A 27,650-nucleotide genomic window follows, 5' to 3' on the forward strand; every position below is an offset into this window, starting at 1 on the left:
CATGGCAGAAATGTGTTCCCATGGGAATATCACGGCACGGAAGAAAAGCTGACACAAGAGATGTGATTCTGTTGTGCTGCCCATATTTTTCCCTACCAGATCAAACGGATAGGATTTTTCCTCCTGCATGAAAATGCACTACTAATCACCTGCTCCCTCCCAGCACAAACCAAGAGCAGCAGATAAATAGACAGACGTTGAGATTCAGAGGGCAGCACAGTATAAACCTAAACACCACGCAGTTGCCACATGTGCCCATCGTTGTAATTTTGGCCATAAAATGCATGAAAGAAACTTCTGCCGACTGTGCGATTCACTTAGCACAACAACGATTGCATGTATAATTGTAAATGGAAGTGTTTCTTAAGCTCAAGAATTTCCATTTCTCTCTCAGCGTAATTGCCACTTTAAAAATGAGAGCCCACTCAGGCTAAGTGATAACTGTACTAAAATATTTAAAACCATCAGCCCTATTGATCAGGCACACTGCCATCAATATCTAATCCAGATTTGCAACTGTGTCAGAGCTGAAGCTATTATAGCCATGTCATTATAGCAATACGATGCATAAAAACATTCGACACACTGAAGGCTGTTCAAGCGTCAAATAAAAACCAATAAAGTTAAAAAGTGAAGCATTTACACAGTTTTACAATTGAGAGGTAATACTGCAGTCAACAAATGTTACCAGGGGAAATCACTAGCAGCTGGTTTATGGCCCATTTTTGAAGAAAAAATTCTAGCTAAAAATAACATGCATAGCATTAAAGATAACATTTGCTCTGAAGATGTGAGAGAATTTGCGCTGTGACCTAGGTTTATAGCTTCAAAAGAGTTAATTTTAAACAATCATACTAAATCCTGTATGTGGTTTAATGAAATGACCTTGATAGTTTGGGTGTCGCTCCTTTTGCAGCAGGACTAACAAAGATCTTGAAATGTTCGTTCAAACAATTCGTTCAAATGTGTCACTCAGGAAACCAGGCGGAGCCTTTGCAGCTTTGCAGTTCAAATGTAAATCTAACAAATTTGATGATCCAATTTTCTTGGGCTCAAGATGGTCAATGGTTCCCCAAATAAACACAGCACCACTCACAACACAGCTTCAATTTCAATTCTACTGCTTGCTAAGACTCTTTTCTCTTGCACTTTACCTGTACTCAGCTGAGCTGCTTTCCACAGCTGGAGCACTGAATCAGAGGTTGAAGCATGTGGGGGTGTTACAGACCTGACAGGTCTATCTGGACTCTCTCTAGAGCTCTGCCCCTTCCCATTTCCCCTCTTCACGGCTACTTCTACTGCTGTGTGTCCAACCGTGACAACACGCGCACGTGCACACACAGACACAAAATATGAGTTTAGTGAAGAGGGTAGCTGGGGTCAGGCCTCTGCAGGGATACGTGCACTATTGCTGTCCTGGAACACAACACTTTGAAATCAAAACAAAAATTCATTATTTCTTCACAGAGGGAAGCAGACCGACAGGGTGCAGAAAAGCATGTGCAATGCTTTCCCCTGTCAGTTCAAGGAAAGCCTGTCAGCCTTATGGATTAAATGCCATTGAACCGCAGCATATAGGCAACCCCCACACACGCACACACACACACACACACACACACTGACAGTTTAATGGTGCGTACATGCATGTGTGCACATTTATGAAGTGCTGCCTGCATCTGGACCAGAAGCAGACAGCCATGAAGCATGCTGGCCATGTAAATTTCAAGCCTGCCTCTGACACCAACTGCCAGTGGTTCTGCCAAAAATTGCCACCATAAAACCCCAGAATCGCACATTGTTCTTTTCCAATACTGCTCCACCATTTTGCTCTTCAGAGCACACAAATACTTCTTTCCAATTTGCCAAAAACATAGACACTGCCACGCAGATTTGGCGGCCACCCGTGGGTTATAACAGGTGTGTGGGGGTAGGAAGTGGTAAGCTGATCCAGTCATGGGGATCCGATCCTTCCACTCTTGCCAAAACAACCGCAATCACACAGGCAACCTTCACCTCCTGAGGGTTAACTTCCAATCAGTCCTTCCAAGATCAATAAATCCTTGCTTCAGGATATTAAAGTCTAAAGTTATCTAGAAGCACTTAAGGAGAGTGGAATCTGTATTGATTATAACAGGTAAATGGGACCTGATGTGCTGGCTCTGCTTTTTGAAATGATTGGAAACAGGTAACTTGGTCCGTTAATGGCTACAAATTGGTAGCACACATAAATTTGAGATTTAATGTAGCATTTGACCTTTTCTTTCTTTAACTCATAACGAAAACAACGGCAGATGAAACGACAATGGTGTTTCAATCAGGAGGGAAGCACAGAATAAATGGAGTGACCCAAAAGGCAGCACACTTGTTAAACTTTTATCAGCACTATGAAGAAATATGAAGGACGATAAGGTTCAGGATGCCATGACATCTTTTCTCTAACATCAATTATTCAAGACTGCATTTACAAACCCTTTAATTATACATCAATGTTGCAATAACAAAGCAAGGGGATGCTCACTGTGTTCCTGGTTACAAAGACGGGGACAATGAAACTGGACGAGCAAATTTCAGCTGTAAGGTACAAGCTGGAAGAATAAAAAAATAGACCTTCAGGCCAGTGCGCTGTTGAGCTGTCACCCGCTGTATGATCCGGGATCAAAGGGTTAACTGAAACTCTAGCCTATAGCCCTGTGCTTACATTATTCAACAGCTTGTTACAACAGTCTGCGCCCTGATTTTACAGAGAGAGACAAGCGTTGTAAACTCCAGGGAGGGAAAAGCTAGGGACAAATAGTCGGATTAAGAAAGAGAGATGACAGAAACCAAGCAGCGGGAGTGGGGGGAAAAAGAAGAAAGAAAGGGCTCGGACAGGGAGGGGGGATTGGGGGGAAAGGATAAAAGGGGTATTGAGAAAAAGTAAGGATGAAAAAGTGATGAAAGATTGTCAGAGCACAGGTGGGCAAAAGAGCAGGGCTGTTGGTCTAGATCTACCTGCTGCCGTAGGAGCCAAAACAGGATCACTGAATTATCCGACTTTGACCAAACATCTTTCTTGTTAGCTCCATGTCTACATCAAGGTTCCATCCATCTACCATTAAAACAGGCACCTGAACACCAGCTGGTTAAGTGGTCAAACAGATTGCACTGATATCTATTGGCTGTTGCCGACATGAACACTTGTGCCTGCGTACACACATACAGAAGCATATAAATGAGGCCAAACAACATACATCAGCTGGACTGACAGAGACCATGTTTTTGGGAGCGCCATGTTTATGGTTCCCGACTCATGCTGCTGCTCAGTGAGCCGACTCCTTTGTTCATTAATTGATTGGCCTCCCCTGCCGGGCCTCAGTAACTAGGTTACATAGATTCATGAAAAGAGGAGGATTGCCCCCTCTGGTGAAAGGAGGAGGATGGATAGACGACTCCAGGGCAGAGATGCGGGTGTTAATATAACTAATGGAGTGAAGACGACAGTAACTTTATTGAAATCACCCTCATCTAATTACAGGGAGCAGATGAGAGTAAAAATAAGAACAGAAAGAAGGCTGGATTCCAGTATGTCAGGATGAAGTCACTGTTAAAGCAACTGAGCAGGTGAGCAAGACCAAAGGGTACATTCTCTCCTCAGAAGAGACGCACGGAGTTCCACATTTGAAAGTGAGATGGAAACCGATCTACTGGTTTCATCTTGTGATCAGACACGAATGTGCCAGAGCACAGCCAGCACGTAGCATAAGTGAGCTCCGAGGAAATGAGAGGTTCCTGATTCAGGTTTGGTAGATGTACAGAGGTTTTTGTTTTGGTTTTTCTTAAATATTACACCATTGTCACAGAGATGTGCTTAGCCTGAACCTCCACATCATGATGAGGCTTTGGTGACCATTGAGAGTTCAGCAGCTGGAAATGGTGTGTTCACTTGCAGCTTTGTGTTTATCTATAGGAAAAAGTGAAAAAGGTGAAAAATGGAAGAAATACTGTCCAACAAAGACACAAATGTGACACGGAATTTTTTAATCTCTTTTTTACGGTACAGATGTTTACACACAAATTGGGTTGAAGGTCACGACAAATAGAGACCTTTAAAAATACTAAACTGCTTTAATAAGGTCAGGTTTGTTTGCGCTGGTATGGTCATAGAATATGGAGTGTCTGGTCCAGTTTTCGGTCCAGTCCATTTTACCTTTAGTAGAAATGGCACTAAATGCATAAAAATAATAACGATGTATCTCTGTTCTTTCATATTTGGCTTACTGATGGAATGTGTAATACCACCTACTAGCACAGGAGTACATGCCGGTGTGCACTGGGACAGAAAAGAAGTATGGAGAAAGAGAAAATGAGGACAAAAGCTGCCCTCCCACAAACTGTACACGTGGGCTGACCTCACCACTTCCAACAAAACCATAACCACCAACCAATGTCAGACACGAGGTTAAATATACTGTTTAGAAAGCACGTGTTTTTTCTTCCAAATGACACAGAGAAAAGTGCCAATGCATGAGCTTAAAAAATGACAGTTACAGTACAAATAAGTATTTTTATTTAAATTACATTAAAAATACAACTGTGAGAGTCGGTTCGCATTTCACAAAACATTCTATGTTAGCTGTGAGGTACAAAAACCTCACAGCTAACATAGAATGTTCTGACCAACTGTACAACAAGAAAACCAACAATAACAGAGACAGACATGCCGAGCCTTCCCAGTTGGCATGAAGCACAACAGCTGAGCCAACACAAGGTCTGTCTGTGCCTCACATAGCTCAGAGGACACAAGTTTCCACCGGACACTTTATCCCACAGGTGACAGGAATCGGCTTCCTCCACCACGAGGTAAGCTTAGCATTGGACAACATGGTCCACGTTGGGGCCCACCTGATGGGTACCGCCATCTGTCTCTGCTGATGACAGTGGTATTCATTAATGCTTTAGGTAAGAATCAGGAAAATAAACATAAACACAGCCACAGGAGGAGAAGGGGGAATAAAACTGTTGCAAAATGTTCTGTGCAACCCAAGCTAATGATGGGAGTAATAATGCATTATCAGGTTTAACAGTTGTCCCGGGGCCCTAAACAACAGAACAGATGCCTTCCAGGTAATGCAGGGTCTGTACAGTGGCGACAACGTTTATTTGGCCCTCAGAAGTAAGTAGAGGGTGAGAGTTAAAACTTGTATACAAGCAGCCGAGAATCCTGGGGATCCACTACACTGAATGCCTTTTTAATAACACTGCAGTATTAATATTTGAAATATCAACAATCTCTGCAAAATTCTTGTCATGATTACTCAGAGGGCCAGCAACCAAGAGATTCGACCATATAGTATGACACAGAGCCTGTTGCAGACAATCCATTGTTTTAAATTGTTTCCAGATGCTCTGTTCTTTAAACTGCTGCATTTTCTGGCACAAGGATGTCATTCTTTTAGTCAATCTTGGAGCTTCCTATTGAGTTTCTCCCAGCCCAGCCACCACCCATCCTCAGCAACTAAGAAAACTTCTTGGACTTTGTGTATGTGCATATTTTCTGTGGAAATGTTTCAGACATACCGTCAACAAAATAAAGAAACCACAATCCAAAACAAAGTCTTTTCTCATATAATGATATCATCTGAAATTAGGAAATATAAAAGCTAACTATTGTCTTAAGTGTAACTACTTCTGATTGCATGGTAACCAATTTGTATTCAAGAAAACGTGTCCCTCTATTGTATTATATTATACAGAGTAAAATATTCCAGGCTTTAAGGACATTAAAACCTAAATTGTGATCCCATTTTACACCAATGAGCACCAACCTAATTGTTACAGATGAGAGAGACTTACAAAGAAACGTGCCAAGATTGTAAATGATTAAATTCCGTATGTGCAAAGACCGACACTGATTTCACAAGATTGATTAGGTTTTGAGCATTAGTGTTTGGAACACAAATCAGGGTAAATAACAGTCATGAATAGACTTCTGTTTAAATGGATAGTTTGGTGGTGCAGAACAATCAGTTAAACAAAGACAGCCACCTATATGACTGCTGAACAGAACTGAAACTGGTGCAAATATGGAAAAGGAAACAATTTTGTGATTGCTACTGTAAGATTACACCTTTTAGAGCTATTAAACGTGACCAGAAACAGCATAAAGACACATCACACTAGTATTTTGGCTAACTTGGTTTGACTTGGTCTGGGGCCTAATTGATTTTAAAAATATCCAACAGCTGAAGTGAGCAAGCGTGCTGTGGTCAAAAGAAATCTGCGCTCGTATTTGCACAAGAGGAGTGTACTGATTAAGAGGCATAGTCCTTCCATAACCATTGCACCAACTTCACTGTGTATGTAAATATACAGAATGTGCCAGGCCTGCGTGATTTTATTATATTTAAATCAAAAGTGGGAGATTTTAAGCAGCAGATAGACATTTGCAACTAACTTGAAGAGGAAAAAAGAAGTTATACAAACACAGGGGGAGATTATCCATTAACCAAATGACTGCTATTAACATGTAATTTTGTTGTTTGCTGAAAGTGACGTGACAGGTCCTTCTTTAAATTAGTAACACTTCTTAAACTGTTGTACACATCATGTTATGGTGTTATTCTGTGCTAGTATGAAAATATTGTGCCAATATTGAAGTAACCTTAACATAGTTGCTGTTTTACCTATTTAGTCAAAATTATTATATGTACAACCTGCCATGCATATACGATTTTCACATCATCATTGGGAAAATGGGACATGAAGTCACATTGTGCTTTTAACTATCAAAATTTTTCATTTAAAAATAAAAGGCAGTAAGTGTACAGTTGAGCTTATATACTGTTTGTCGCAAGGATGAACGGCGGTGGAGGAGACAGGGGGAGATGGGAGATTCTTTCCTCCAAAAATGTATTTTAATTTACCAAAAATAAAGCGGCGTCAGAAGATGCCAGGCTAAATCCATACAATACATACAGACCCTGCACACTCTTACACCCCACCACTTTAACTTTTTTCCAACAATTTTCTTTTTCTTCCAAAACAATGACCAACCAACTCAACAACCAACACGAAGCCCTGTCTTGGGCCTACTACAGGGCTTTTATACCTGTAGCCCCTCCCACAGGTGAAACCAATTATCAAAATTATTATGCTCACTAATACATTTACAAACTCAAAATTACAACCGAAAAGAAAATACAAAATATGCGTAAAACTTCCAAAACAAATTTCCACCACCAACAACCACCCAGTGCACAGTAAAATACATGTTCAATTTACCCCAATAAAACACCCCCGCTAAAATAGATTGTGCCGTAGCACCCCGCGAAACCCCTCCATATATACAATCATGGACCAGTCCTTCGGTTTCCCCAAACGAGGAAGTATGTCCTGCTGGTGAGCTATGGTAAAAAGTGGTGTGTATGAAATGCTTAAACCGAGTAACCCCAGACAGAACAGAATGGAAATGAAATGTTTGTGTGTGCGTATGAAGTGTGTGCGTATGAAGTGTGTGCGGAAGTGGCACGGCTCACTCCGTGACACTGTTATTCAGCAAAGTTTAGGAAAAAGCACCATTACTGTGTGGTTGAAAAAATATTTAGACCAGCCCTAAAATGTCAAAGTTGCTGCATCCTTGAATGCCATTTTGTTTTGGCTTTTTGGGAGCCTCAAATATTTACAGACTGAGGAAAAAAAAGAAGAGTATATTTCACATGAATACCACTCACTATTTATGTATATACTGTATATAAGTCTTATTTTATTTTATTTATCTTATTCTAGTGTGGTGTTGATGTCTAGTGTTATGTTGAATGTCGCAGCGGCACACCATGACAAATTCCTAGTTTGTGTAATACTGTGTATCACATGAACAATGGCAATAAACCTTCTTCTGATTCTGATTCTGATTCTGAGACAGGGAGGGGAAGCCAAGAGATATCCTTATGATCAGATATGCTGTCAGCTGACATTAGATCACTTCGCAGATATTTACAGCTTTCTGGAAACATCCGTTGGCCCATAGAGGGCTGTCAGACAGGCAGGGTAAACAAGATGATGACTAGTATCTCACAACCCCAAGCTAGGAAAGCCTGTCAGTCACAAGGATCAAGCTAGTGGCTGCAATTCTGATGTGGATGAAACGAGGGTTGTTGGTACAACACTGTTGCGAGCAGATGGAAAAATAGACTCACTGCAAAAGACAAAGGAGACATTTTAGGTCTCAACGCAACAATCAAGACAGCGCAAATGTTCCACTAATTGAGATGTTTTGCTCCAAGAGCTGCGGCAGATCACACAGCGATAGCGTCGGCAGCCCGTTCAAAAATAACGAAATGGAGATGTGCCACAAACGGACAGAACAGGGGAAAAAAAGCACACAAAAGGGTAATACAACAGAGCTAGAACAGAGTAAATGTAACAAAAGACATCAGAACGTAGTCGGAACATAGCGGAGCCCAGAACAACACCCCAGAACAGGCTGTAATTGTGTTGTGTAGGACTGACCCCAGTGCATCCCAGCAGGCATTGCATGATGAATGGGCCTGGCGATGACTACATCCCACCACCCACCACCACCACCACCTTCACCCCTCCTCCTCCTCCTCCTCACATGCTCTTTTCTCTCTCTGCCTGCTCTGTTGCCACCATTAGCCTTCCTTCTGTCCCTCCTTTTACGTCCCTCCTTTCTCCAAACCCACACTCTATTCATCCACTGCCACCCCACAAGATTAATTTGCATTCAGTACACTTAGTCCTCAAATTGTGCTCTGTCACAATGACATATTACTGAGCATGGCACACCTATTAAACATATAGTCTGGTTTGAGGGACAATACATTTTCCCAAAGAGGGTTATGATACCGAGTACAAAATGTACAGAACAGGAAGCATGAGCACACAGCTTCATCATGTCTAAACACAGAGAGGCAGTGACACCACATGAAGGCAGAATCATTACAAGAACAGTTAGATAACCTTGATTAATGATTCACTAGAGCCAAACTAATAAACTGGGTCAGATTTTGGCAGCAGGGGTAGGAGCAGCAGTAAGACCTTGACTTATGCTGCATGGAAACAGCAGCAGAGGGGGCAAAAGCAAGAAAAATAAAGCAATAGGTGTTGGTGTTCCTCCGCTATAGCCCCTGAGGAAAGAGATGGTAATGCATAGGAAATTGGCTTTTCCTACAGATTTCTTTGCTGTGGATCTCCTCCTACTGTTCCATCATGCCCATGTCCAAGGGGAGCAAATTTAATTTGCAACACCTTCTCCAGCTATCACACTTTCTACCCCGAGGCAAACAAAATGGATTTTGGTATTTAAAAGGATGAGTGGGGTAAAGAAATAAAACAGTACACTCAGGAGAAGGTTTCCGTGACAAAAGTGCAGACAATGGCTGGGAGAAATGAGAACAGAGATTGGGTGGGGTGGAAGGGTGGGGGCAGGTGGCCGTGTGAGCGTTTTATAGGGCAGATATTAATTGCGTGGTTATCATAAACCAGCTCAGAGGCTTGGCCATCTGGACAGGCCACAGGGTTACTCAAACATTCAGATCAGGGCATTGATAGCAGCCACTGCTGAAGGTACGTCCAGATGTGAAGCCGGTAATAGCACTAACAACCCATTAGCTAACGCCACTGGGCTCCTGTGGGAGACAGAGGAGAGAGTGTGGCGGCAGCATGTGTGTTCCACAGAGCCCAGAGCGCACCTTCAGGCTGTTACTCTACAAAAGGGAGTGACATCACCGCAGAGACTGAAGGGAGAGAAGATGGTGCAAAGGATGAAGACTGGAGTGGCTGTGGACAATGTGGGAGTCACATTACTCCCCTCCAGCTCCTCTCTACCTGTCACATAAGCGCTCCGAGGACTCAACAGTAAAGCCAGGGTCTTGGCAACTTCAAACAACTACTTTGCTGGGCAAGATCAGAGGCGACAGAGGGATAAGGGCAAAAACATAAAAGAAGGCTGAGCATAGAAATAAGCATGATGGCTGCTCACCATGAAAGGAAGCCTTAAATTTCATTATCAGATCGTCAACTTCATTCACTCTTCAGTCCAGTACTACAAGTAAAATAGAGGGGTGGGCCTCCACTCTGCCCCATTGAAAGCCAATGAGCTCTGGTTGAGTTGCAACAGAGAGTCGGAGGCCATTACAGAGAAAACAAACACAGACCACTGGCCAGGCACACACTCTCCCTGGCCCAGACACCTGTGTCCATTCACCAAACATTTCCGGCCACTTAACACTTGACAGAAGGGGCTGGGTGTTGTTTGGGTAGAGAAGCTAAACTAAAGGAGCTATAGTGGGGTGTGTGTGAGCCTGCAAACATAAACAGCCTCCCAGGCAGCCTTTCTGGGAGAACCAAATGCTTGTGGCTGTAGCTAGTTTTACAGAGAGCAGCCAGCTGTTACATCGCCTGACAACGGACCCTGGTCAAAGCTGCGCTCTGCGGATAAAAGGTGGCCAAAAAACCTGAGAGAAAGCAGATCATTCATTTTCCAATCATTTGTACTCCCCACCGAAGTACCTTCCGGGTCCCCCGGCCACATCTGGATACGTTTCTGGTGCCGCCACCACCTGCTCTGCACATGGACACGCACATCCACAGTTTCGCTGACACCCAGGATGGAGGAGAGGCAGCAGGATGGGCAGCACATTACTCCCTCGCTGCAAGCTGCCAGCGGCAAAACTAAGACCACGACACATTCCTGCCTCACTGGTTCAAAACAGAGAGGAAGGTGTGCCATCAGTCGTGGCTACTTTGCTACGGGAGATTTGAAATGTCTCCAAACAGTTTAATGAAACAAAATGACAGTGACCCATTGCCCTTGCAGTGCACTCAGAGTTTCCACCCAAAGATGAGGCTAGAAAGCAGAGCTGATTTGTTTAGATGTAGTAGAGGCCCTTCACATGCCAAAATGCTTTGTTTGCACTAAGGCCAAATGTACTCACAGATGGGAGCCAAGCGAACACCAGATGACTTGCTATGGTTGGGCTGTGTGGCCAGCTCTTGAACTACGATAGGCTTCTTCTACTGGAGAACATCCTTTCAATCATAATATCACAAATGGAACTTGAAGCGCTGCATGTGTGACCTTGTGGAGAGGAATTTGCTCATTTATTTTCTTCAATACCATTCCATATGTGTGACAGCAGGGCAAACAAAATCCTACCTTGAAAATAGTGGACATGGTCATTCTGATGGCATCTGGTCATGGCTATAATCCTTAATAGCTCTTATGACAAGCGGTGCAGATCAGCTGAGTTTTTTTTCCAGTTTGTTCATCTGTTATTTCATAGGTCACAAGCTGTGATACTTGGTTTTTAGAGGGTCTTTTTGATAGTGTCAAAAGAGTTTGGTTCAAAAATAAATCTGTTCTCTTTTAACAGAAATGTACACATATCAACATAGTATGCAACATGCCACATGCATGTGAGTGACCACACACCCATTTCATCAGTCAGTGAGAATGCATGTAGCACCTGTGGTGCAGTCAGCCCCTGCTGTTGCCCACAGACAACTGGGTAAACATGCCCGTCTGCCCTCCACATTCACAACACGGAGCTGAAACAAGGCAAAGGTCATGCAATGCAATGCTAATGTTTAACATTTATGCAGACTTACTAATTTGCACAAGCATTAGCGGAATGGCTTTGCTCCAGTACCTCAGTCACAGAGCAACTTTCTCAATAGTAATGATCCCTCCCTGCCCGTCTTTGAATGGCATCTGATTACCAATACCACTTAGACAAGAGGGCAGGGTTAAAATATCCCAGAGTGCGTAGTGTTTTCCCATTACTGCATCTCTCCATTGCTGAAACCGGCATTAATAACAAAGTGTATGATCACACAGTACCCTAAGGGTCTGCTAAAATCACAGAGGTGAAGTCCATTAACACCCATCTCAGCCTTTTTTAACCACTAAATAAAACAGGGTTTTTTCTGGCTCTGCTGTCTAAACAACCCATCCTATAACTCAAGAGTGACATATATGCTTTTCACACGTCACATGTGGCTGAAAATTACACTGAAAATTACATTAAGCCTGCAGATTGATTTGCTGGAATGGCACCCTCACAGGTGTTAATCTCAACCCAGGTGAATGTGTGAAATCACTTACGACAGTGTCACAAATTTCCCACCAACATGGGGGATACTAAGCAAAACAGGGAGCAGCTAAACAGGAAACACAGTGCTTACAGTTGGTTCTCTGGTCATAAGTGGTTTCCACAGGCCCTTTAAGAATATGCAATGCTTCAATCAAACAGGAATTTTACACAACGCAGCCACACTGCAAATACAACCAATGTCATACTTTTCCATGAGGTGCTGAATGCAAAAGCATTTAACATATGGATCTACTGGCCACAAACCAAAGTACTTATGTAAGTAACTTAGAGTCAAATAAGACCTTATGAAGCTAGAGTACACAGCATTATCCTATAGCAAGATGGGAGGTAAAGGAATGTAATCAGAGGTGTTTATTGACGCGTAGCTCAAACTCATTCTGGAACTGTGCATAGTCTGTAATAATGAAGGAAAAAGAAATGTTTAGAGAGGCTGGAGGGCGGCTTAAGTGCCAAAATGTACGCAGTATAATTGGTAAAGGGCCTTATTAGTTGTTTGGTTTTTTTGTGTGAGGGAATTAATTAGTAGGTTTAACTACTCTGCTCTGGAAAATTGTGTCACATGTGCCCATCCCCAACCTGTCCTCCGACAATAAGGAGCTACAAAACCCTCTGTCTTTGCCGTGGGATGAATCTCACATACGGTAACCTGTCCTGCCCTTCTGGCATACTTGCCAACCCCTCAGGGCAACCTGAGCTAGCTACCTCCCAGCCGATGACATAGCTCTAACTTTCCCAGCGCCAAAACTCCAATCATGTGTCTTCTGATGAAATGCTACACCCTAGTCACTATTATCCAGCTGGACATTGGAGCCTCTGGAATGTATCGGATTTCAGCCCCAGGGTGGAGAACACCTTGGAAACATGGTTCTATCTCCACAGCTAGCCTCTCCCACTCCTCCTCTTTCCACTTCATAGTCTGCCTTTCTCCATTCAACAAAATTCCACTGTAGGCCTGCTCAATTTGTCTCATCGCCCAACAGATTTTTTTCTTTTTTGGATGTAAGAGCTGACAATAGAGGAACATGTGAGGGCCAGGTTGGAGTTACAGGACTGTTTTCCAGCTGTTGAGTGTTTCCTTTGTGTCAATGCCCAAAGCAAAGGGGAAACATTCAATTTAATGTGACCTTTCTCTGCAACTCAAGCACGGGTACGACTGACTGCAAGCAGCAGAGCTCAAGTAGAAATTCAAATTAGAAACCTGTCTTGTCCTCAATGGCACAACCGTTCAACATATTCCCCCTTTCCAGAAAGTAACAGTTATGCCTCAAAGGGCCGTAGTATTGAGTATCTCTGAGTCACTGGCCTGCGTAATTCAGTCTAGGGAATTATGACAGTGGAAAATCATTTCGCTGGGTTGGGGATAGGAGGCCATGGCTAATCGTTCAGTAATCTGATCTGCCTGCACACTGTAGTCAGCAGCAAAGCTAGCCTATCCAGCCAGCAGTACATGTGGCCATCCCTAGTGCCTGCCAGCTATCTGATAGACGCTAGTGTTATTACAAAAAAAAAAAAGAAAAAAAAAGGGGTTTCCAGAGGATTACAGATGCTATCGGATCATTTGTTAATACTCGATTATGCTGCACCATTGCAAATGTATTTACTCTGTTCCTGCTCTTGACTGCCACTCACAACAGCACAGCATAAGCCAGCAAAATGGCACAGCCATCATGGATAATGAAAAAAGGATTTCAGAATTTCTAAATAAACAGGATTTTGCAGGTCGCAATCGAATGCTGTCCCCTTTGCGTTTTGCATTTTTAATCCACTTTTTAATCCACTTGAAATAATGAGAAAAACATAGGGGTTTGCCTGCCCAACAGCCCCCTATTAGGGGTAAACTTTCATTTCTAGATTCCAGTAGAGCCAAAGTGCCAGGGGTGTTGTGGTAGTGTATGAATAAGAACCGTAGGGAGCAGTACTGTGGCACAAAACAGTGCTTCTATCCAGCAGAGAGGGCTGGAGGGACTCGAGTTTTGGAAAGATGCCTGGCTTCTAAAGAGAGGGCTGCCCCCCACACACTGAGTGTAGATACAAGGGCTACTGACATGGAAAAATAAAAGAGCTGGCATGTTGTTGGCACTACACTTACCTTGTGTAGTCTTAAATGGTATTTTCTTTATTATGTTAAACTTACAGCCTCTTCAAAGAGGACGTAAACAGCAATGGAGCCGTTAAAGGCACAACCGAGAACACGTCGTTCTTCATTCAGGCTTCAAATCTAAAATGGCACATTGACTGTCAGTAATCACATCCTTTGACAGAGAGCCAAAATTTGTTTTAAATTGTGGTGACCTCAATGGTTTAGCAACCTTGAGTAACGCGGCGTTGGCTTCTCACTCGCACATTTCTGTGACAAGATGCTAAAGTACGATCAAATGGCAGCAGCGGCATCAACAGCAAAATGCTCGATCGCACCGTGTTTGGCAGCCTGTGGGAGCAGTCAGATGGAAGGGTAGAACGACCAGACACACGGCACAGGCGAACAGAACACAAGGCTCCGCAAATATGACCAACAGCAGCGACTAGACTGGTCAAAGACAGGCGAAACGTGAAAAACACATGCCTAAAGTCTGAGACATTTTTCCTAATCCAAAAGGACGCAACACCAAAAAGACATTGTGTCAGCCTCCAGACTCTGTGCTGCAGCGGCAGCGAAAAGCAGGGAAAGTCCTTGTGACTTTGCCAAATAACATTCAGAGCGCGAGTCATTTTCCCTTAGTAATCTCTTACTCACATAGGTGCAGGAGCACACAGCCCAAGGCAGCAGATTTTAGGCAGGTCTGGGCTGCCCCTTTTTGTTACAGAATGGAGTCGAGAGTTTATTATAATTAATAGTTTGAGGTGTCGCATTCGCACGGTCTCACAACAAACAGATTTAAAATGGAAAGACAGAAATACACATGTTGTGTTTGCAAGTGTGGTGCCCTGCGCATGTTAAATCTCTTAAGTGTCATATTTTATAGATTATTAAGGTTGTAAGGTATAGCTAGAGACAAATGTTATACAATCAGAAGTGTTCTTGGTTTTAAAAAAAAACCACCGTATTCTTCTGGCAATAGGGACAGAAATCATGCGGTACTCAAAATGTATACCCCAAATAAGCCATTTCTTTATTCCAAAGAACTCCTTGTGCCTTCACTAATACCCTTAAATGTTGCTCTGCATTAGAGGTAATCATAAATCCACCCGAGTAATTAATCCACCAACAAATAGCATTCTAATGTGATAACACAATTTGTAGGATGGGATTATGATTGGCGCACCTCTAAAGAGATGCACTCGTGAGATCATCAGAGCTGATCAATCATCGATTTAATGCACCAGCCAACCACGCATTTAAAGAAATACCAGTAATAGTAAAAGCTGACAAGCTCACGTTGGTTACTCCCCAGTTTTAAACTGTGCAACTGCCTGTGAATTCCTACCCTCACAGAGGTGTCTGAACTGATCACAGAGGGGAAAACTAACAGTAATTACACTGCATAAACACTGCACCCCTCAACATAATCACCATTTACGGTTCTATCAGTCTAATTTGTGCAAGGTAACAGTCCAGTACAGCATTTCACCCTAGTGTAATGACCCTTTAGATGATTCTACAGGTAGCAACGTTAATAGTCGGATGCATCTCACTGCATTACTGTTTACATCTAATCTATCTTTTATGAAATCATCTGGAAACCCCGGGTAATGTTCAAGCGCCCATTAGATCCCCGTTGTGCTCTTTCAACCATCTCTGTCATGTGCAGCGCTGTTAGCCCTGCAGGAAGACCGAGCGTGCCGACCTTAAATTCGAATTTTGCACACAAACACGCTCGGCCTTTTCACCACAAGAGTAACTTTCGGGACCGACGTGCCACAAAAGGTTTTTAAATAGCTTTAAGGGGGATCGTTCAATAAAACTCGATACGTTGCAGCTGCCACAAAGTTGGAAAAACAAGTTAGCCTACTTGCTTGTCGCTGGTGTCGGGCTGCATCACGGTATCGGACTGGATAAAGGAATTCCAGAATTAAAGCAGAGAACGGCTGTGCACAGCTCTACCCTCGGTACAAACTTCGACCCGATCCGCTCACGACGCTTAACGCCAGCCTCCGTCCGTTCTGCTGCCACACGGACGAGGCGAAAGCTACGCCGAGCCTCCGCCGAAGCGCCTGGGCTTTATCTTTCCAGGCGTGGAGAAGTCAGGCCGAAACACTGGCGTCACTCCCCGTCTGCGCCACACGACGCTCACTAGCCCGGCCTGGCTGGGAGACCGAGCGGCGCTTCTCTCCTTCGTCCGACCGAAAACGACCGCGGCTACTCTTGTGTTGATGTACTCACCCCGTCCTGCGCTCGCTACTGTTGGGACGACGCCGGCTCCCAGGAATGAATGCCGGGTTGAGGCACGCTGGTCGTCGTGTCGGCTCACTGTCGGCCGTAATGTGGAAGCGCCACAGCGGACTCGGCTGAGAGAAATCGGGAAATCTGAGAATGTCCCCCCTCTCTCTGCAGCTGTGTGCACCGGCGGTGATCCATAACTGCCGACAGGGGGCGCCAGAACAGCGCATTCTTATCTCCCGACACGGGCATATGAAAGAACGACACGGTCATCCAATATATATGCATAAATATAATCTTTTCACTCACTAACGTATCTGTCATCAATAAAGATACAGACGGATTTTTAAACTAGTGATAAAGAATGTTTATTTTCTTTTTTAAGGTTCATTTAGGAAGAGTGGAGTCACCAAACCATATTAAACAATGTCAATACTGTGTGGAAATGGCCGTATAGATTATGTAGTAACATGAGTAATATTTATCTTTTGAGAATAAGTATTGTTAAATTAAATGCAGTATATCAGGATCAGATAGCCTAATTTGGAATTATGGTAGGCCTGGGTTTAGTCCACCCTAATAATCAATGAAAGAATTCACCAAAAGGTGAGAGGCTATCAAATGTTGACTTGAGCACAAATTCCTGAACGTAGTAAACCCTAAATAAACACGTCCTCCAGGTGACTTATGTGAGATTGGTGACTTTAATTACAGATTGTCTAAATCCAGGATATGGTCTTCCTTAGGAGGTTGACTTATCCACATCACATGATAAGTTAGACAGGGGTCACATGGTGTATTAAGGCAAAGAAAGCCACAGCTAGAAGGTTTAATTTGGTGTCATGCTAAACACCATAAAAAAATTTGCACCAAAGAAGAACACAGATTCTATTCAATCTATTCCCTCCAAGTTTAGATTGATAGAAAAAAAGGGATTTTATGTGAACAGCACAAAGAAGAAGCAATAGTTTTTATTTTCTGCCCTCCTGAACAAAAGCTTCTCTGTGGAAAAACAAACAACCTTCTCTCTGATTCAACACCTTGACATTAAATAAACATGAGGGAGTTAGTGCTCATCCATAATCTCAAATATCCTTTGCGCCACTAATTGGAGTTTCACACCACGAACGCTCTGACCAGAAATAGAACAGGTGGATAGATAAACGGTAAGTGGACGACCCAATTGGTTTATTTACAATCTCATTGACAACACTGAGCAAGCCCGCCTGAAAAAAGACCATGTCACACGTAGACCTAAAACAGTGATGTGATCACAAATAGGTCCTTTCTGCTGTGACTGTGCTTGAATTTAAATTCATACATTGTTTTAAACTGATTAAACTGTGGCTGTCTAACAAAGTGCACAGGGCATTTGTGTGTCAGGTATTTTCCCATTTCTAATCCCAACAGATTTACCACCGAATGTAGGCCCCTCCACTCCTCTCATGCTGGAAACTTACTACACATTTGCATATAATGGTCTCACTGGATCACCTGCCAATTTGTCACTTCATGTTTATTCTACAGTAGTGAGACATGAACAAAATATGTAGGCAGAGTTCTAAGCAGAACAGCCGAAGCACTTGCCTGTCTGTAAGTATAACATAAGGTTGATTCAGAGACATAACTTGGCTTAAACGCCATCCATCATAAGCTTTTAGAGCTGACATCCTTTCAGTAGAGTTTGAGTCAGAGTCTGTAACAGCCCACAATAGTAACAACGAAAGGTCAGAATCCAGTGACATTTCCCGTCACCTTGACTACACAGAAGTATTTTGGACCCTTTTCCGTCATTTGTCGTTTTCACAACACAAAAGCTCAGAAGTTCATCTTTCTTTTTAAACATGCAGTTAGTTGAGTGTAGATTATTTAAATTATTACGTATTTGGAGCAAATCAGTAACAATGAATGGACAAAAATGTCAGTGACTTGAATTCGGATTATTGCATTACTTTAATTTCCTGATTTGTTTTATCTTTGTTACTAAGGAAATTATTTGTCCTGAAAAGACACAAGTAGTTCACAATGTTATTATGAACTATTTAAATGTTACATAAATAATACATAACTTAACATCAATAGCACTACGTATATTTGTGTTAACTTGATCATGATCTTTTGAATGACAAACCAAACTAGTGAAACTATTTCAAATGTATTTGTATAAACTGTATTTGATCCTCTAACCTCTTTTGTCCATGACTGTTTTTATCATCATTAAAATATGCTAATTGTTATAAATATATATTTTCTTTTGATTAACAAACATTGCGTTTTGCAGAAATATACCTGAGAACAGTGTATATTTAACAAAATCATTTGTAAACATTCTAAGATTGCATTATTGTTTAATTTCTCTGTTTTGTTTTTTTACTTTGTTACTTCCTCCAAGGTCTTCTTGGCCTTCCAGTGTTTATCTTTCCATTCGCACAATACAAACAAGGTAAATGCATTTTAATGGAATCTTCCGAAACAGATAATAGTGCTTGTTTGGTGATACAGAATCAGATGCTATCGGATCATTTGACATTTGATCCACCAAAGACAAATGATAATTAAAGATGATAATTAAAGTCATTTGATCACTACCTTTCATTTTATGAGTTCATGAAAAAAAATTAAGTCACAATTTGTGGGTAATCGAGTCACTTGTTACTTTTGTCAATTTAAAAAAACATCTACCCGGCATGCAATTCGACATTGGCCTGCGCGTGTGCATGAGCCGTGAACGCGCTTCGGTGTGTCTGAAGTAGCAGGATAGGATTGGCCTGCACTTACCAAAATGGCGACATCGTTAGGATCCAACACCTACAATAGGCAGAACTGGGAAGACGCGGTACGTCTTATCGTTCATATTTGATAGCAGAAACTGGCACACACTAATCTCAGCTGTAATATAGAAATATGCCTAATGTTATAATTTGTTTAATTTTACCATACACCAAGTTTGGTTAGCTTGTAAACTAGTTAGCTTTCCGCTAGCTACTGCTTTGGAAGCGTGGTTGTGCTAATGCATCGTTTTATATAAGTTTTACTAAGGAAATTGCGACTATTTAGTTTGAGCACTTTTTATGTACATTATTGTATCGTGCCATTTGACTTGCTAAAACTAATCTCAAACCTTGCCTTAGCCTTGAGCTACTTTCTACTTTGCTGAACTATCGAAGGTTGTAGCATTAGCGTGCTAACAACCGCATTTTAAATGCCACGTAAATCATTTCTACCACCTTTTATGTAGTGGAGTTTTATGTAGGGTAAAATTTTGTGAAGTCGTGCTTGATATATCGATGAGTAAAGCTTTGTTGAGGCAACATAATTCTTCAAATCAAGTCACGATTTGATATATATATGGAGTAATCGTTTAACGTGTTATTGAGCTCTAGTCTGTTCTTTCTTACCTAATTAATTAAAGCAAAATTAGTTCCTTTACAACGAAAAAAAGCCTGTTTCGGTTTTCTTTATTATTCTCCTTCCCTCACTCAGAAAGGCATCTTTGCAGTACATGTATTGGCCAGAGCTGGTTGACTTGGTTCATACTAGCACTAAATGGAAACAGCTTCTTTAGTTAAATGGCAAATTCGACTTTTCTCTTGGTGTTTTGATGTGACAGGCAGATGTAAAACTCTGTTTTGATTTGTGTTTTAGGATTTTCCTATTCTGTGCCAGACATGTTTGGGAGAAAACCCATACATCCGAATGGTAAGTGAGAACTTAACAATAAACTTTGTTGTGTTTCTTGTGTCAAGACATGAGATGACCTGCTTATGCTTTGTTTTGCAGACCAAGGAAAAATATGGCAAGGAGTGTAAGGTCTGTATAAGTAGAGCATATATTCTATTGGAAACTACTGCGTAGGAAAATATTTACTCATGATATTTTGCTCACCAGATCTGTGCTCGGCCATTTACCGTTTTCCGGTGGTGTCCTGGGTCAAGGATGCGTTTCAAGAAGACAGAGGTTTGTCAGACCTGCAGTAAAATTAAAAAATGTCTGTCAGACATGTCTTCTTGACCTGGAATACGGTGAGCTTCTGCACCTTGGTTTTTTTTATGAAGATAAAATGTTTCTCTGTGATGAATGAAGCACAACATGAGCTTTGTTTCTTGTTGTGTGTCAGGATTGCCCATCCAGGTCAGAGACACGGGGCTTGCAATTAAAGAGGACATTCCACGGTCAGATGTGAACAAGGAGTACTACACGCAGAACATAGAACGAGAGGTATGTTTGGGTTAGGGTTTTGCTTGTCTGGTCCATCTGCTTATAAAATTGCAGCACTTTAGACAGTGACATGCACAAGGCAGCAGTTAGCACCTCTGAAACTGGTCCCAAAATTATCCGAGTAGTAAATACTAAATATTGTTTTGACTTTGATGCCTCGTCTGTTTGAACCTTACCTTTTTAGTTGGCTAACTCTGATGGCACACGGCCAGTGGGCCAGGTTGGTAAAGCACCCAGCTCCAGCGACATGTTGCTGAAACTAGCCAGGACCACACCGTATTATAAGAGAAACCGACCACACATCTGCTCCTTCTGGGTGAAGGGGGAGTGTAAGAGAGGGGAAGAGTGTCCCTACAGGTGACTATCATCTAATAAACTGATCTGCGTGCTTTTTCTGTTTGTTTTTTGTTTTTTATAAATATAAATATAAATAATTGGTTAAATAAAACTCGGATATTTGTCCTCAGTGCATCTATATATTTTCTTGTTTTTCAGACACGAAAAACCCACAGATCCCGATGACCCTCTGGCCGACCAGAACATAAAGGACCGTTACTATGGTATTAATGACCCAGTGGCAGACAAATTGCTGAAACGGGCTTCGGCAATGCCAAGATTGGATCCACCAGAAGACAAGACTATCACTACCCTCTACATAGGAGGGTTGGGGGATAATGTCACAGATGGAGATCTCAAGTAATTTAAAAAAAAATATGTACCGTATATATATATTTGTAACATTGGTGAATGGAGATTTTTGTGGCCAGTCATTGTGCATTCTGGGAAGTTGCTTTTCATTGCATTAATTCTACTGTTTGGTTGTTATTTGCAGGAATTTCTTTTACCAGTTTGGTGAGATTCGGACCATTACCATAGTCCAGAGGCAGCAGTGTGCCTTTATCCAGTTTGCCACACGGCAGGCAGCAGAAATGGCGGCTGAAAAGTCCTTCAACAAGCTCATCATCAACGGTCGGAGACTCACTGTTAAATGGGGAAGGTAAAAAAAAAGTGTTTTAAAGTACATTGAAATTCATGCTAGCATACGACTACGCTGTAACAGAAGCTAATACTTTATATGTGGTTGCTGTTGGGCTCCTTTTGGCAGCATCAGTTGGTGGTAATTGTGGCACAGATTAGATAAAGTGTGGTGTCTTTTTAGGTCTCAGGCAGCAAGAGGGAACGAAGGCAAAGATGGCCTCAGTGAGATGGGCACCAGGCTTGATCCTGTGCCTGGGCTGCCAGGAGGTGAGTTTAAAAATAAAAATAGCTCTGATATGGGTCATGCGCAAAGTCTTTTTGCAAAGAGTGCAATGTAATCCTTGATTTTGACCAAAGTTTGCAATCGCAAGAGGTGTGACATCATATGTGCTGTCAGCATTACTTTGTTCTCAGTAGTTAAATGTGCTTAGTTGCCAAATGTCAGTTCTTTGAAGACTAAGAAACAGATGGTGGTAATGAGTCTTGGGAACCTTCTTATGACGTCGTCTTAACTCGTTCTCTGTTTGGATTCCAGCTCTTCCTCCTCCACCAGCATTAGATGAAGACGCTCCTGCTAACTACTTCAACCTGGACCCCAGCACCTCTCCTGCTGTCATGAACATGACTCTGCCTCCTCCTCCCGGCATCAACCCGCCTCCTCCAGGTTGAATATCCCACATGCAGCTCTCGTCTCTCACAGAACACAAACATCAGTTACTATGCTTCATCCCATTGCCAACAATGAGATATACATTGTTTCCTGACTATCCGAGTGCACCCACTTAAATGTCTGCCTACACATTGTTTAGTACATGTTTATTATGGAAAGGATCATAAACATCCTTTTTATTATGTATTATCATACAGGACTAATTTTCCATGCTTCATGATTGTAGTGCAGGAAAGGCTGTGGACGCCTCCTGATTCTTTCTTTTTATCTTTTTAATCAGGATTTGGGCCTCCAATGTTTCACCCGATGGGTCACATGGCTCCACCAATGCCCCCTCCATTGAGCATGAGACCTCCCGGTCAAATCCACTACCCCTCTCAGGATCCTCAGCGCATGGGTGCCCACGGAGCACACGGTTCCCGTCACGGCGATTAACCGTTGGAGTCAAATCGAACTGGTTCATGCCCTCCCCTTTGACTCAAATCTGGCAGGATGGTCTAAATTCAATGCTGTATACCTAAAGAGATCAGTAGGGTGAAAAATGTGCTAAAGAGAAAATGTTACGACTTCTAGAATAACATCTGACTCATCTAACCACCTGCAGTGCTGCGAATGAACTGAAAAGGGCCATCTGTGTGTGGACAGATGACTGCCAGGATGATACAGGATTAATTTGTCGAATACTATACAGCTGAACAGGGGATATAAAATTGAGCTGTGCACCTATTGGTCTAACCCTCCTGGGTTGGAGCCTGTGTGCGTGTGTGTAAATAAATTGTTATTACTGGAGGTTAGTCGTATGTCACACAGTAAGTTGTAACACCGATTAAATTTCTCAGCATTTTTAAATCTGTTGTTTTTGTTTTTCCCCTCCACTTGATGCAATTGTCCCACTGCTTAATGTTCATTACCAGGCTTTAAATGTTTTTGTCATTAAAATGGCAGATTTTGTCATTAATCTGAGTGAATGGACTTGTTTAACTCTTGAGTGGATTTGCTGGACTTTTGGGAGGGGAGACAAGAATGAGGGTGAATGTTGGGTCAGCAGAGACATGATGATATAAGCCCGCGTGGTTGGAACTCCACCTCATCCAGGATGCTGGTTCAATCATGACTTACTCATTGACTTGGTTACCACCCAGCAAAGACAAACCAGTTTAAGTCATGCAGTGGTTTTTTATCTTCTTCCTACAGCTGTTTTTTTTCCTTTTTGCCATGCTCAAGCATCAGCCAGTGTTTCAGTCTTTTTGCTGCTCAGCCCATTTCTATAGTTCATTAGATTCAAGGTGGTAATCAACTCCCCATCCCCTGGGTGCTCGGTTAAAGTTGGGCCGGTGACACATGCGCTTCAGAGTGACTCCGGGCAGCTGCTGGGACTCCACGGCCTCAAAGCTAATCACCGGGATCGCCCTCCTGCTGGCTGTAGCTCCTCCGAAGGGCACTGCTGATCTAAGAAAGAAGAGAGCATATTAAGCTGACTGGTTATCCTGTGTTCCTGTTCCTGCCAGAGCGGAACCACCAATATGAGGCCCAGGGAAAGAAACGGGTGGGTGGGGGTGGTGGCTGAAAAGCAGAAAGCACCTGGGATTTAAGATGACTCCATCAAGGTTTAGTGAATCTAAGCCGGTTCAGATTTAAGGTGTCGTTATTCGGTAATGACATGATGCGTCAACAGATCCCCCCCCCCCCCCCCCCCCCCACAGGGGCACATTTTGCCTTTTTCCACCTGCCTCGGCGTGATCTTATCCTGATGTAATTCTGTTGACGTCATTAGAAAGGCGATTCCCTTTCCTGTGAAATCTCTGGAGGAAAGCTGGAGGATCTCCTTTCAAGATCCACGGTTTAAAATAGCCGTCACACAGCAAGGAGGAGCAGCCAGACGGACTGATCATTTTTCAAAGCGTGGAAAGATGGAATGGAGCCCAGGACAGCGGGCTGTGATGGTTCTTGTGGTCTAATCATCTGCTGGTCTCGGTGCCAGCATGGTCTGCGAGCCGCACTTACCTGTTGAAGCACCTGTAACTGACAGGTGGCGGCAGGTTCTGGAGCAGCTCAGCACTGAGGACGTTCTGGACCTCTTCGTGGCCTCCCAAAGTTGCTGTCCACGGGGAGCAGTAAGATCTGGGGATTACTGTTGTATTAAACTTCTCACTGGGAGCTTCTTTCAGAGGGCCAGAGTATCCTGACGGAAGCAAAAATAATTGAATAATCTAAATGTCTCTTTTTACCAAAGCATAAACCCGCCCGAGCTGATGTGAGGACAGGTAGCGCAGTAATGAGATCTCAGCGTGAAGCTCCGTTAATAAAACGCTGACTCACATCCACAGACGCCCAGAGAAGCGGGCTACAGATAGCTGCTTTGTTCGAACTGCTGGCACTGATAATAGAACTCATTTTGCTCTGTGAGGATTAACACGAGATGGATGGTTCAGTGTTGGCGCTTCGCCTTTGATGAGTTAATCCTACGGACAATGATGGTCTTCACTCCGGACTTACCTGGAGCGAGGACTTCAGGTCTGCCCTTCGCAGCCACGCTCTTCTGCAGGCCCTTGACCAGGTGATGTTTTCCAGGGATGATTAAAACCTGGTTCTCTTTGCCGCTCTGGGCCGGCTGGAAGTTCTGGGGCGGAGGAACAATCTCTGTGAGCGCCTGAAAAAGGGACAGAAATCGGAGTGTAGTAAAATATTTAACGCAAATTGACAATCATCCATTTTTCATACGCGGTGATCTCATTCGACACATTTCTAATGCATCATCGCCCACTCCCTGCGGGTTTATTTTATTTTTTGGTGCTTTCAGTCTCACACTGTGAGCAACCGCTCCAGTCATGCTCAGGCATAGCATGATGATGCTGACACTGATCCAGTCACTGCTCTCATCACACCAATTTGGAATGAAAGCAGAATTTTTAAGGGTTAGAGTGACCACAGACATTCTTTTTCACGGGCCCAAATTCCATGTGGCGTTTCTGTCACTGCACACTTGATTTTTGGTCATCTTGACATTCTCCCTGCAGCAGAAGCTGATATCTTGAGTTTCATGGTAGAGAGGCGCTTTGAAAGCAACTGATCTCTGAACAGACATTCAGAGGACAAGAAAAGTGACTTTTCTGGCTTGTTCAAAGTCATTATCGTGTTTTTGCCCAGAAAAATCAGCAGGTTGTTTAAGTGACCACAGGACAATTGAATTCATTGCTGAGTGCATTTTTAGAGTCCATCCATCCATTTATGGGGCAAATGACAAGAACATCAATACACACACAGACCTCTCACTCACACCCAGGGGCAGTTTACAATCTCCAGTCAACCCGATGTGGCTGTTTCTAAACCCTGTGGGGAAGCTGGCTGACCTTGAGAAAACATACAGGCATGGAAAGAACATGTAAACTATGCATCGACTCGGGCTGGAATTGAACCCAGGACCTTCTAATGTGATGTTTATTGTGAGGACACCTAGAAGGCATCAACACGACCTTGAAAAGAACTGAGCGCGTTCGCATCGTCTCCCAGTTCCTTACGCTGCTGGTGTTGTCGACGCCGTTGATGGCATTCTCCAGGGTGAACCTCTCGGCCCTTTTCTGCCTCTCTTGAAACATGCGAGAGCCTCGGTTAGATGAAAGGTTGAGCTCCTCCATCATGATGTCTTTGGGGACGCTCATCTTCTTCCCCAGGTTCAGTCCCACTGGCAAGAGAGAAGATGTATAAGGGACTCAATTCAATAACTGTGCACAGGATGTTTGACAGGAGTAACTTATGGATGTTTGAAAGACGGGAAACCATTAGTGGGGACCTTTGGTAGATTTTAAATTCTCCTCTGATCTCCTTTTTTCTGTCAACTTTACAACAGCTGACAGGCGCTGATATAAAAGCGCTAAAGCATGCACAGCATCACTAATTTGTTATTTTTGCACAGCTTTCGCTGCAGGTCCCTTCTCGTGTTGTATCGTGGCAGAGCAGAGAGTCTGAAATAGCCCTGGGGTGATGTCAAGGGGTGGGGGGGACATCCTGACTGGTGTGGTCCCGAGTTGTGTGGGTAACTAGGCTTATAAATAGTATTCTTGGATGAAAGACTCATGACGGAGAGGCTGTCCCTCTTTTGCCAACATTAAAAAATCTTTAGAAGTCTGAGCATGTCTTTGAACAGCTGCTGTAAAATTCAGTGGTGGGAGTCTGATCTCACAGTGTCAAAGACTTGGGCTGTAGAATTACACACTGCCCGTTGTGTGCCTGGAACACACACATGCTAGGACACAACAGCATTAGCAAATTGTTAATGCAATACACAGCATTAAGAATGACACCGCATGATTAAATGCATCTATTCTCATGCGTATATCACATGTGTGAATGCACACCAGTCTGACCAAGTTCCTCTACCAACCTCCTCTGGCCTCCATAGACAGAGCCTTCGCCTGCATCATCCTCTGCTTTGTTACGTCATCCAGGCCTGAATACATCATCGTTATCGACCACTGTTGGGAAACCAATAGATTAATAGATTTTGTAAAGTGGGTTTTATTGATACTCACTGTACGTACTGAACCTTTGTAAATACATCAGCAAGTGTCGGGTGGATGTTTGGTTGATGCATACAATGGGGAGGTTTCTTTCCATTCTATTTAATCCTACATTAATGATGGCTGTCGACGTTAGGTGAGTAATGCTTGAGTCAGGTTTAATGTTACACACACGCAAACACACACACGTCAGCTAAGATCAGACTTTTAGCTAGTTAATGCAAGTAACAGCAATAAGGTCCCAAATTGGCTTCTGTACACAAAGCAGCACACTTTTTTGATGACGATAACGCCCTTCCACATCCGTGCAGGCCTTACCTGCGTCTCCTGTCAGTGTGTGTGTTCTTTGCTGGGGTTGGAGTGAGCTGTGGCTCGGTTTTTCCTGCCCTGCAGTTGGGAAGGAAACGTCTGCGCAAGTCATCCAAAGATGCCTCCGGCACTTACCTCACTGGTTTATTTTCACAGGGGGATAAGAAAGTGAGAATGGATGGAGGGAGTGCCAGGGATTTGTGTGTGCGTTTGGGTGTGTGTATGTGCGTGTGGGGGTGCAGCTATAAAAGCTAGAGCTGTCAGATTTACATCCTGACGTTGAGTTTCTTTTGCAATAAAAATCTGATCCTTTCTGTCTGTCTGTTTTCGTATCTTAACCTCATGGTGCGGTGCACTCACATGAATCCTTGTACCTCTATCTTTGTGAGGACTTTCACAGACATAATGCATTATCCAGCTCCTTACCCCAATGTTAACAGCTATCCCCCTAACCCTGACTTGGACCCTAACTGAAACCTAATTCTATCCTCAGCCTTAAGACCACGTCTTTACCAACAAACACTCGT

At 43.1% G+C, this 27,650-nt stretch overlaps 3 protein-coding genes across 4 annotated transcripts in view; 1 reads left to right on the plus strand and 2 right to left on the minus strand.

Annotated features, from left to right (window-relative positions):
- Positions 1-16,793, minus strand: part of ndst1a (N-deacetylase/N-sulfotransferase (heparan glucosaminyl) 1a) — a 36,153-nt gene extending 19,360 nt beyond the window's left edge. Inside the window, exon 1 of one of the 2 annotated variants that reach the window (XM_003970373.3) lies at positions 16,435-16,793. The gene's annotated coding sequence lies outside the window, so the exon portion shown is untranslated. Of the gene's footprint in view, positions 1-16,063; positions 16,319-16,434 lie in introns of those variants that run through there. The other variant, XM_029847011.1, reaches the window with a different exon arrangement.
- A 2,335-nt stretch (positions 16,794-19,128) lies between these two features.
- rbm22 (RNA binding motif protein 22) lies at positions 19,129-23,260 on the plus strand. The gene is given in 12 exon segments (XM_003970372.3): positions 19,129-19,267; positions 20,077-20,130; positions 20,212-20,241; positions 20,320-20,406; positions 20,408-20,453; positions 20,549-20,649; positions 20,834-21,006; positions 21,145-21,345; positions 21,482-21,646; positions 21,809-21,894; positions 22,163-22,291; positions 22,578-23,260. Coding segments are annotated over 12 exon segments (1,281 nt in total). The 5' UTR covers positions 19,129-19,213; the 3' UTR covers positions 22,733-23,260.
- A 159-nt stretch (positions 23,261-23,419) lies between these two features.
- LOC101073840 (myozenin-2) lies at positions 23,420-27,364 on the minus strand. The gene is made up of 6 exons (XM_003970371.3): positions 27,133-27,364; positions 26,679-26,769; positions 25,816-25,979; positions 24,794-24,947; positions 24,302-24,479; positions 23,420-23,746 (listed from the first exon to the last, which is right to left on the minus strand). The coding sequence occupies exons 2-6, from the start codon at positions 26,755-26,757 to the stop codon at positions 23,563-23,565; spliced, it is 759 nt and encodes a 252-aa protein (XP_003970420.3). The 5' UTR covers positions 26,758-26,769; positions 27,133-27,364; the 3' UTR covers positions 23,420-23,562.
- Positions 27,365-27,650: the final 286 nt, after the last annotated feature.

This window comes from Takifugu rubripes, chromosome 14, assembly GCF_901000725.2.
Source record: "Takifugu rubripes chromosome 14, fTakRub1.2, whole genome shotgun sequence".
NCBI lineage: Eukaryota > Metazoa > Chordata > Actinopteri > Tetraodontiformes > Tetraodontidae > Takifugu > Takifugu rubripes.

What these genes read in the sequence shown, in the direction of transcription:
- LOC101073840 (XM_003970371.3), bottom strand. Translation starts at nt 26,757, where the DNA reads ATGATGTATTCAGGCCTGGATGACGTAACAAAGCAGAGGATGATGCAG. An exon ending in GCGTCGACAACACCAGCAGC is followed by an intron (nt 24,948 to 25,815) that starts GTAAGGAACTGG and finishes TCCCTTTTTCAG; the next exon opens with GCGCTCACAGAGATTGTTCC. An exon ending in AGTTACAGGTGCTTCAACAG is followed by an intron (nt 23,747 to 24,301) that starts GTAAGTGCGGCT and finishes CTTCTTTCTTAG; the next exon opens with ATCAGCAGTGCCCTTCGGAG.